The sequence below is a fragment of the Dipodomys ordii genome, unplaced genomic scaffold (genome assembly GCF_000151885.1).
Source record: "Dipodomys ordii isolate 6190 unplaced genomic scaffold, Dord_2.0 Scaffold179, whole genome shotgun sequence".
Classification (NCBI taxonomy): domain Eukaryota; kingdom Metazoa; phylum Chordata; class Mammalia; order Rodentia; family Heteromyidae; genus Dipodomys; species Dipodomys ordii.
In genome coordinates, this window is record NW_012267395.1 from 417,936 (window position 1) to 428,924 (window position 10,989).

The window sequence follows — 10,989 nt, forward strand, 5'->3', positions numbered from 1 at the left end:
CCCGCGACTACAGCCCGACCGCGCAGCCCGCCGGGAAGCCGAGGCCCGCCCTCGCCGCCCAGAACTACAACACCCAGAAAGCCCCGCGGCACGGAACCTCCGAGGATCCGTAGCGCTCGTGCGCACGGCCCGCCGGGAAGCCCGGCCCCGCCCAGGCGTCGGAGGAGCGGGCAGCCCCGCCCACTCGGCCACCCCGAGCCGACCAGTGGCCGGGCAGCTGCCAGGGGGCTGGCCGGACCCGAGCCGCCGCGCGCGCACGCGCATGTGGTCTCCCGCGTAGTGCGTCCGGACACCTCAGAGCCAGACTCCTCCCACAACTCCCGTGTGACCCTCGGCGCCGCCCACCGCCGGGGCTGGGGCAGAGCCCCCCGCGGCCCCACCCCTCCCCAGCCTCCTCCTCCTCCAGAACTGATGGGCAGAGAGACAGACAGACAGACACACAGGCGCGCACGCGCAGAATCTGGGTAAGGGACCAACTGTGAAGTTCAGGACCAGCAGCAGCTGCACCTTTATGCACATTACAGGCTGGGTGGGCAGAGCGCCTGGCCCCGGGGAAGCCACTGTTATCACTATAAAACCCAGAGGAAAAGAGGGGCAAGTACAAGTCCAGGACACGGGCCAAGGTCACGCAGAGAGGTCGCTGTTGTCAAAACGCTCTTGGTCATACACTTCGGCCACCACCTTTCGGCCAGCAAACCAGCGGCCGTTGAGGGCCTGGATGGCCTTGTGAGTCTCTGAGGCCATGGAAAACTCCACAAAGATCTTGACGATGATCTCGGCGTCCTCCTCCTCGCCCTGCTTCTCCTGGTAGATGATGACGCGGTTCACAGCACCAAACTTGCCGCACTCCTCCGTCACCTCCCCTTCCAGGTCGTCGTCAATGTCCTTGGGGTCCACCATATTACGGAGAACCATGACTGTAGACTGTGGGGGAGAGGCCAGCTGAGCACTATGGCATGCCCGGATCCCCTTCCCATCCTCTCCCCTCCCCCCCCCCCCCCCCCAAGCTCCCACTCAGCACCGGAAACAGGCCTGGCCACCTACCTCCTGCTTCCGGAGTAACTTCTGCATGACCATGTGGCGGGCACTGCTGCCCGAGATGCTCATGTGCTCCTGCTCACTCAACATCTCTGGCCGTTCCGACTCTGGAAACAACTCCTCCTCTTCCTTCTCCTTCTTGGGCTCCAGGAGACCCAGCGTTGGGGGGCTGGCCAGGATGGGGTTCACCACTCCCACAGAGGGGATGGTAACCGGAATGGGAGGACGGGCTGGGGTCACACCTGCAGCAAAACCAGGTCCCACAGTCACTCTCTGACTCCCTCGCCCCGCCCCTTCCCTCCCCCAAAAAGCTCTTCTTGGAAAGCAACAGATCTTTGGTCAGCCATGGCTGGCCTGCCCCAAGTGCAAAGGATCACACCCGAGTGAGCGTGAGGCCGGAAGTAGAGAACAGCTGGAGGCGGAGCCTGGAGGCAAGGGTGAAGAAACAGAGGTGCCAGTCCACTCACTCACCCGTGATGACTCCTGGAGCCTGGGCAGCCATGACAGCTTGGGGCAAAGCCCCCAGAGGCTGGGCCAGGGTCAGCGCTGGAGACACCAGTCCAGGCGTGGCCAAGGTACCCAGCACCGCTGCTCCAGCCACTGCTTCCTGCAACCCAAAAGACCCCCACGCTCAGTTCCCAGACTGGCCACCTCCACCCAAGACCACATGAAGAGCCAGTCCCCAAAAGAGCAGCAAGTTGGTCCACCCACTGTCAAACAGCCCTCACCTGAGCTGTAATCTTGGCTGTGGCTGCAGCTGCGGCCACAGCAGCAGCAGGCGGGAGGCCTCCAGGTGTGGCAGGTGTTAGCAGGGGCATGGGGGGGGTGACGGCCTTGCCCACCCGCAAGTACTGGCCACCCAGATCAAAGAGGTTCATGGAGGACACAGCATCCTGGGACGACTGGGCCTTCTCATACTCTGCAGGGCGGGAGCAGCAGTGAGGAGGGCCAGCCCTAGCATCAGGCCGTCCTCTCCCCCCCTTGGGAGCCCCCAACTCACCAATGAAGCCATAGCCCTTATGCTTGCCAGTCGTGGGGTCTCGGGCCAACGTGCAAGACTTGATCTTTCCAAAAGCCTCAAATACACTTTTGATATCGTCGTCCGAGAGGTCCTGGTGCACAGAGGCCACGTAGATGCGGTTGAAGGCCCGCGCCTCCTCAGCCAGCTGGTCTATGATGGGCTGGGCCTGCCCGATGTTGCTGGGCCTGCCCACCTGGTGAAGACGCCGGGATGAAACAAACTCTCAGCCCAGGCGGTCACTGCAGGCGTCTGTGGAGCCGCTCTGCGCGCTGGCGTGGCGGGCAACTCGACAGAGCGCTCCACGTCCTCAACTCAGCCCCAAACTGGACTCCCTCGCCCTCACCTTGATGTTTCTGCCACCCAACATCACTGAGTTCATCTGCTCCAAAGCCAGCTGAGCCGCCTCTGGGACTTCATACTCCACGAAGGCAAAGCCCTAGACGAAGGGAAGCAGGGTCATGCCGAGACAGTCCAAGGAGGAAGCCTGGCCTGGCCTGGCCTGGTGCAGCCAGCACAGACCTGGCCTGCTCACCTTGTGCTTCATGGTGACAGAGTCCCAGGACATGTCAATGCTCTTGATGGGGCCAAAAGGGGCGAAGGCCTGGCGAATTGTGTCCTCTCCTAACTCGTAGTAGATAGAGCCCACGTAGACTCGGCACATGATGGCCAGTGCCCGCTGCCGCTGAGCTGCCATCTGCAGCAGGACAGAAGGAGAGAGAGCCACTGGCTTGTCAGGAGGGCAGGAGGCTCAGCAGCCCTTTCCCCTCCTCGTCCACCCACCCAGCTCTGCTGTGGGGAGGGTTCCCCACACAGCAGCAGAGTGTAGGTTCGGCCCCTGCAGGCAGGGCGCAGGGGTCAACAGGACCCCGCCCTGAAGAAGGCAGGCCGACCCGAACAGCAGGACATAGACACACCCCAGTCCACCTAGGTCCCAGGCACACTGTGCCAGCAAAGCTGACAGGCGGTCAGGAGGCAGGGCTGAAGCCCTACCCCCCAGTCCACCCTTTCAGTCTGGGGGCCGAGTACCCTGGGCTGGGCTGGGAGATCCTCCCACCATCCCAGCCAAGTATTATGTCAGAAGAGGGAAGGGAAGGAGGTGCTGTCCAGGCCAAAAGGACCCATTGGTATGGCCAGTAAAGAGGGAGGCAGAAGACAGCAGCCACTGCCCAGAAGAGACCCCAGGGGAGTTCAGGAGCCCAGTGGGTTCCTGGGGAGAATGAGGAGCAGTTGCTCATGCAGGGCCGACTCAGGCGGGACTCGGTGCTCCGCTCTCCTCATCCCATACTCCCTACCCAAAAGAGAGCTGCCTGCAGCCCTGCCCATGGCCCTCAGAGCTGGCCCAGGCAAGAGCCACTGGCCTGGCCCCCAGGAACATCATGATCATGAGATGGCAGAGAAGCCAACGGAGACGTTTTTGGGCTCCTGAGGGCAGGGGAGCTGACAGGCCCAGCAGGCGCAGGACCCTGGCTGTGAGCTGGCCACTGTAAGTAACAAAGGTCATCCCCGCGGACAGGCCTCACAGGAGAGGCGCCAGGCTGGGGCTGCCAGAGCCCTGCCTGCACACGAGTAAGGACTCCTCTCTCCCTAAGGAAGGTCCCAGTGGCCAGAGACCAGCTTGCTTCTCCAGACAATAGCAACCTCAGCGGAGTGGAGCCAAGTGAGGCATCTGCCCTGCCCCAGGACTCCCCAGGCTGGGGCCTGGCTTTCCTGAAACTAGGAGCTCCCTGAAGTGGGACTGGCCCCTCCGCAAAGCCAGCTCCTAAGAGACCTCAGGTTCCGGCTCAGCCCAAGGACCCTGATGGTAGAACCGGGCTGCCGCCGCCCGGCAGGCTCTCCGGATGGACAGCACAGCTGCCTGTCAGGTCAAGGCCCCCAGAGAGGGCCATGTGCTCCTTTCAGGGCGAGAGGCAGGCACGCGGCTCTCCTGGCACACCTCCCGCAGCCCCGTTTCCTCAGAGGCGTCCCCACCACACGAAGGCCCCACATAAAGAGCCACTTCTTCCCCTCAGGGTCTCCCTAGGACGGGACTGGCCGCCTCAGCCTGCCGCTGGCGAGGGAGGGCACCTTTCCCAGGCTTCCCTGCTCGTGGTGGCCAGCGCCACAGAGCCTCTACCCCTTGCCAAAAGCCAGGCCCCTGGCCCAAGTCTTTGCGTGTCCTTCCTTCCCTCTCTCGCTTGCTTGGGTCCCCTGCCCCCTCCCCATCCCTCCGCCCTCCCTCCACGATCTGATGGGGCCAGTTAGGGCCTCTCTCTCCTCAGAGGCCTGACCCCAACCCGTGAGCCCAGAGCCTGGAGACGGAGAGCTGGTGGCCCACAGAGTGCCCCTGCGTGTGGCAGCGGGGCACAGAGCCCGGCACTGGCAGCTACCCTCCCTGGCTGGCTGCCGCGGCTGCCCTCCGCAGTTACCTGGCCGGTTAGTTTTAAGACGGGCCCTCAGAGCAGATGGAGGCCTCCCCAGGGGCGGTCCCGGGGTGGGTGCCCACACCATGGCCCCGCCATGCCTGGCGCTCTGCTGCGCTCGTCCAGAGCTGGCGGGCAGGGCCGGCCAGGGGAGCAAGGTCCCCAGCAGTGGGCTGCACTGCCCCCCTCTAGCCCTGACTAAGGACATGAGCCCCGGAAGAAGTGAGCATTTCTATTGACCGATTGCAAAGGTGAGAGAGGATCTCCAAAGCCCATTGTCACTGCTGCCATCTGAAAGACAGTAAAGACAGAGTTCAGTCTGTTGGAGCCGAGCAGTCTCCCGCTCTCGTCAATACCTCACGCAGACAGCGGCAAGGCCCGGAGTCCCCGCCCTGCCAGGGAGGCCCGCCTGTCTTCCCACACGGCCGGCCACTCTGGCTGGCCGCCAGCACCTGCCCAGGGGGGGCCTCAGAGCCCCTGGTGCCCCGCCCGCAGCCTTCGCAGAAGGGCTGTTGAGGGCAGAAGGGAGGGAGAAGGGATGGACGAGCAAGTGCAGTGAACAGCCAGGAACATCTCCTGACAGTACTGATATCTCAGGGCTGGGCCTGGGGGGTGGGGTGGGGAAAGCTAAGGAAAGGCTCAAGGCCCAGGAACCTGTCGGTCTTTTACAGGCCTCTTCCCAGAGATTGCAGCCTCCAGCCTCCAGCAGAGCCACTGGAGGCACTCCCAGACTGTGCCCTCGGTCCTGGGTCCAGCCCAGATGGTCTGGACTACTGAAGGGGTGGGGGCTGACCTCGGGGCAGGAAGGAACACAGCCCCCGTGCCGCACAGCCCGGGGGGTAAGGACGTGGGGCAGCCCCAGAGGCCGCGGGGGAGAATACAAGGACGACTGGGCAGCGCTTCAGAGGAGCAGGAGGAGGGGGAGGAGAAGGCCACAGCGAGCAACAGACAGGAGAGGCTGGGCTGCTTGTGCCTCAGCGAGGACCCCGAGGGTCCCGAAAATGAGCCTTGCGAGTCTGAGTCCTAACACCTGTGGGGGCTGCCAGCTGCAGGCACAGGAGGAGAAGAGAAGAGGAGGAAATGGCGAGGCGGTGGGGAGGGGCAGTGAGGGCTTCCCGGCCCAGGCTGGGTGGACAGCTCCAGCACAGCCACCCGAGGCGGTGGCAGCCGAGTGGAGGGGGCGGCACTCACCTGCAGGTTGGTGAGCTGCTGCTGCTGGTGCGCGATGGTCTGCTTCACCAGCACACTCTTGATGCTCTGCTCCATGGCGTACTTCTTGGCCTGTGAGACACAGTGGTGAGAAGCGCTGGGAGGTCTGGCCTGCAGGGAGAGGCCAGCCCCGCAGACCAGGCCGAGCCGCGTGCCACGGCGCCCAGCGGCGCGCTCACCTTCTGGAGGGCCTCCTGCTGCTCAGGCGTCAGGGGAGGCAGCCCCAGCTTGGCGCCTGTACTCTGCCCATTCTCCATCTTGATGGAATCTGTGCCCTGGATGGGAAGCAGAGGAGTGTTCAGCAGCAAACTCAAGGTCTCCCTCACGTGGCCCTTTTCCCCAGACCACGCACGGACTGTCCCCTGTCGGGATGCTGCTGGGCCCACGGGAGAGAGGCAGACGGAGGCAGGTGCCTCAGAGCCCTGGGCCTGCCCAGGGTGCTCACAGAGCCTGGACCACATGGTCTCCTCAGAAGCCAGGAGAGGCAGAAGTGGTGGGATGGGATCCGGCCCCCTCCAGCCAGCCTGACCCCGTCTCCATCTACTGCTCTAGAAAGCCAGCCTCAGGTGTCCTCCGGGGCAGGAAGAGGAACAAAGTCCTCAGTCCCAAGCCATCTAGCACTCTGGCCTCATGGCTTTAAGGCACAGATGTGGCTTCCCGGAGGGCCCACACGGTGAGGATGAGCAAGGAGCCGCCCGCCCCATCCCTGGCTGGCAGGCACCAGGCACACCTGGAGAACCTGGGTGTGCTCCCAGGCCCCGCAAGGCCTGTGTGGGGATGCTCAGCCCACCCCCACCGAGTGCCTCCCTGGGCGTACTCAGCTGACAGAGGGAAGCCAGGGGAAGGGTAGCCTCAGGGGACAGCACAGCAGACACCAGGAGAACAGAAGGTGCTGACCACGGCAGCTGTAGATCTGTCAAAGCCAGTTCCAAGCTGCTTACAGGCAGAACTCGGCCATGTAAATGGGTAGAGAAGCCCCATGTCAGAACCAGCAGAGCATGGGGTTGGGGAGGAGGGGAAGACACACCAGTGCGCCAGTGTGTGACCTCAAAAAGACCACCCCAGCCTGAGGCTTCCAGATGTATTCTTGAGAGGGATGGTAGAGGAGAAAGGAAGGTCCCAACACAAGAGTAATGAACAAAGACCCAACTACAACAAGAGGCAGGCAGAAACGAGCTGACTAAAACCCCAAGAATCCCTCTGTCTGCCCAAGTGCTGCGTTTCCAGCCCAGGTTGAAAGATGAAAACTTTACAAGTCCTCCCCTCAAATCGGAGGCCCACGTGTGCCCTCAGGGCCCTGCGGGCCAGGCAGGCGCAGCCATCCTCGGCCCTCCCAGCTGGCCCCAAGCCTGCTCCTCCTCAGTGGGAGAGGGCCCGAGGGCCGGACCGCCAGAGCAAGCTGTCACCATGGCAATCTATGCCTGTCCCCCTTGGCCCCTAGAAACTTTCAATCTCTTCTTTGTCTTGGAGAACAAAAGGCCCTTTTCCCATCAATGGCTGTCTGGCAGGCCCTGGCTGGCCGGGAGCTTCAGCCCCCACAGCTTCCCAGGATACAAGCTGCGTGCCATGTTCCTGTCCCTCCCCAGGGTGTCTGGGGACCAGGAGGAGGGCTTACCCCAAGAGGTAAGCCCTAGCCACATCCTTGAAGCCTGCTGGGACTCTGTGGAAATGTGCACTGCCTCAGAAACGCCACAGAACCGACTGCCCAGCAACAACAGCCCAGGCCCCGGCCCAGAGGAGCCACTCCCACAGGCGGCAGGCAGGGGAGGACTTGACCCGTGGGCACCCACCCCGAGGCTGGCGTGAAGAAAAGGAGGGGGCTGAGTCCACCACACCTATGTTTAGACTCCCACGGTCTCTGCTCTGAACTAAAACAGAATAGAAATGGCCCCTTCTGCCTCTAAACACAATGGGTCCCACTTGGTTCTGTGTAGTGCTCATTTGGCTAAAATAGAGCACAGCTGAGGTCTCCAGTGCCCCCAAGTGGCCAACCCACTGCCAGGTCTGGCCCAGAGCAGATGCATTCGCAGGGGAAAGGCTGGGCTGGAGCAGGCAAGGCCGGCAGTCTTGTAGGCAGTCTCTGCCCAAAGGCACAGAAGCACCCTGAACTCCTCACCTGCCCCGGGCCCAGGCCGTTGTGGGCCCAGGACACAAATGCAGGCAGGCAGACAGGTGGGTCTGAGGAGGGTGCACAAGGTCAGTACCTGCGGAGGTTTCCATTTGTCTCCTGCTGCCACCACTGCCGCCGCTGCTGCTGGCTCCGACCCCCCTCCTTGCTGGCCATTGACCTGCTGCAGGCAGGAAGGAGACATTGTAACCAATACTCACACAACCTCATCCAGGCCCTCTCTCCTCTTCTCTCCCCGTGGGTGAGTGAAGGTCAGGCAGAGGCACGGAAGAGCCCAGCTCCAGCTCACACCTGAGTATTCCCAGCCTTCCTCCCACCCGGTACTGTCTCTCAAGCCCACCTGAAGCTGACAGAAAGCAGAGCAGATTCCAGGGCAGGCGCAAACTGGCAGGGCATTTCCAGGAAAAAAACAAAAAAACGAAACAAAGAAAGGGCGAGCCGGGCACTGGTGGCTCACACCTGTCATGCTAGCTACTCAGGAGGCTGAGATCTGAGGACCGCAGTTCGAAGCCAGCCCGGGCAGGAAAGTCTGTGAAACTCTTTACTGCCACTAAAAACTACCAAAGAAAAGCCCGAAGTGGAACTGTGTCTCAAATGGTGGAGTGGGAGAGAGCAAACAGCGCTCTAACCCCACACGCAGGAAATCCTCTGGGCCAAGCCCGATGATAAGGACACAAGCTGGCCGTGTCCTCCAGCCTCCCGAGGCGCAGGGGTGGTCTGCCCCTTGGCTCTTGCACACGCGGGCCAGGCCTCCCTCCCCAGCAGGCGCTGTTCAGATTCTTAGGAGGGTAATAGCTTGGCTCTCCACCACCCACCAAGACCAACACTCGGAGAAGAGCGGGAATTGCTGTGCAGAGACAGCTCTCAGGGAGTAGCGAGCGGATGGCATAGGGCAGGACAGACCCAGGTAGAGGTGGACCACTGGTGGGAGTGGGGGCACATGGCCCTCAAACCTACTCTGCACTCACCCTGCTCCTAGCTCAAGGACATGACCCGCAGAGGGCTAAGGGCATGAAAGGATACATGCACAGGGAGGAGGGCCTGGTCAGGGCACACCTCTGAAAGACCTCGGTGACCGAGGATGGCTCTGTTAGCACTCAGCCTTGCCTGCAACACTGCTAATGCAGCAGCAGCACTGCTAGAAACGGCACCCCAGAGTCAAAGGAAAGGGGGCCCCTGTGACACAGGCCACTCACAGAGCAAAGACTGCCGACACCCACAATGAAAGCACGCTCCAGGCCCTGCCCTGGACTGCAGCACGCATACCATTTCCTGCTTTGCCCGGCCACTGTCCTAGCCAACACAAGGAGGGACAGAGCTGCGATGACACGGCTGAGGTGAGCGCTCTGGGAAAAACTGGTCCACTCTGGGACACAAAACAACATGTCATCACCACTCTCGGCAGGAGCCTGGAACTCCTCTCTAACCAGCCACTGTAGAGCCTGGAGAAAGCCACCACTTTACCAGACAGCACATGCTGTCACCCTGACAGTGGAATTGTAAGCTGTGCAGTCACAGGACTCCCTAGCACCAGGTGTGGGAACCCCCTGAGGGGCAGTGCTGCTGAGGGACTCGGGGGTGGCCAATCCCAGCTGCTACCTTCAGCAGCCCACAACAAAAAGTACTGCAACTGGGAAGAAAAGATAAGTGACCTGTGATAAATAACGAGATTTTGGGCCCCAGGCTCCTCAGTCCTAAAGGGGAATGGCCTACCTCTAGGACAGTTTAAAGATTTACTGAATCACACCCACCAAGTCCTCCACACAGAAAGACAGCCACAGGTACTTGTTACTACTACCATCAGTAATATCAGCATGGCTGTAAAATATCGCTTCTCATCTGTTAAGGCCCCTTTACATGCTTAATCCATAGCCAGGATTTTTGCTGAGCTCTGCAGATGCTGCAAAAACAAGGAATTGTGAAATACAACTCTCGAGAGCCTCATGGTCAAGTGCTGGCAACGAATGCTCCATCGGGTGCCTCCTAAGCTAATCCTGTAGGTAGCAAGCACTAAGTGCGGCATGGGAAGAGTTGACTGGGGCATTCTAGGCTGTGGCACCCAGGGAAGGCCTCCTTTGTGAGAAGACATGAGCAGGAACTTCAGGAGGTAAAGGTGGTGGCTGTACCCATGCAAGGAAAGAAGGAACTCAAGGGAAAATACCCTGAGTGGGAACAGAGTGGGTGGTCAGAAAAAAGAATAAATCAAACAGCAAAGACTGAACTTTTGATGCAAAAGAGCTGTTATTTCTGCAACTACCAGGCAGGATAGGTCTGAGGGAGAGGAAGTCCTTCTCTGTCTTCCTGCATCCACAACAGATCTCTGTCAGGCAGGGTCCACGCACTCCAAGAGGTGAAGCACCAGCACACAGAGAACAAGCTCTCATTATGCTCAATCAGGATAATGGGGACTAGAGAACCTTTCCAGACATCTTTCCACCCAAAAGCTGGGCTAGGGTGTAGCTCAGTGGTAGGGTAGACTCAGCATGGGAAAGGCCCTGGGTTCATCCTCAGATCTGTTCCCCTAAAGCAAAGGAGGAAAGGGGGGGGGAGTAGGAGAGAAAGGGACAGGGAAGGGGGGAGGGGAGAGGAAGAGGGGCCAGCCTCTCAAGCTGTATAAGCATGGGCCTGGACAGGTAAAGAACAGGTACTAACCTGGAGAAGATTTGGAGACAACAAACACCTCCCTGGGAACTACTGCTTTGGGGTCAGATTTACACCTGTGTCCATCCTGACACTGACTTGGTGGTGACCTGTCAGCATGCATAGTGCGGCGGTGCCCAGCTCAGCCTCAGTCCCGGGAGCACAGGGCTGCTCTGCGGAAGCCATCGCTTTGCTACGCCTTCCCTGACCACATCCCGACCTTGGCCCTGAGCTTCCTCTCCTCAACCCCGACTGCCAGGTCCTTCCTTATGGCTTTCTCCTCCAGTAGACCATTCGGCTCTGCTGTGAGGGCCGCGTGGCCACACCCCGAGCTTGTCCCTCACAAGCCCGCACCTCGTGTTCCCTCATCCTGTCACACTAGAGAAAGGTCCGGTTCCCAGCCCAGGGCCCAACGGTGACAGCCTGCGTGCACTCTGACCCGGCAGTCCCGCCTCCAAGTGCCCGCCCGGGTCTTAGACCTTCTCGCCAGGAGGTGGCCTGCGGCGGGGGGGCGCGGAGGTCCGGCCCGCGAGGCGGGCGTGGAGCCCTGCGGC

At 61.1% G+C, this 10,989-nt stretch overlaps 1 protein-coding gene across 3 annotated transcripts; it reads right to left on the minus strand.

The window, feature by feature from the left end:
- Positions 1-479: 479 nt before the first annotated feature.
- Positions 480-10,929, minus strand: Puf60 (poly-U binding splicing factor 60KDa). 3 transcript variants are annotated; one of them, XM_013033884.1, is made up of 12 exons: positions 10,898-10,929; positions 7,872-7,958; positions 5,847-5,942; positions 5,650-5,739; positions 4,699-4,749; positions 2,592-2,753; positions 2,403-2,495; positions 2,039-2,252; positions 1,767-1,957; positions 1,510-1,645; positions 1,045-1,280; positions 480-924 (listed from the first exon to the last, which is right to left on the minus strand). In XM_013033884.1, exons 3-12 carry the CDS (start codon positions 5,922-5,924, stop codon positions 625-627), a joined length of 1,551 nt encoding a protein of 516 aa, XP_012889338.1. In that variant the 5' UTR covers positions 5,925-5,942; positions 7,872-7,958; positions 10,898-10,929; the 3' UTR covers positions 480-624. The 3 variants fall into 3 exon arrangements, with proteins under 3 accessions (XP_012889338.1, XP_012889336.1, XP_012889337.1); XM_013033882.1 differs by lacking the exon at positions 10,898-10,929 and having other exon boundaries at positions 7,872-7,979; XM_013033883.1 differs by lacking the exons at positions 4,699-4,749; positions 10,898-10,929 and having other exon boundaries at positions 7,872-7,979.
- Between the last annotated feature and the right edge of the window lie 60 nt (positions 10,930-10,989).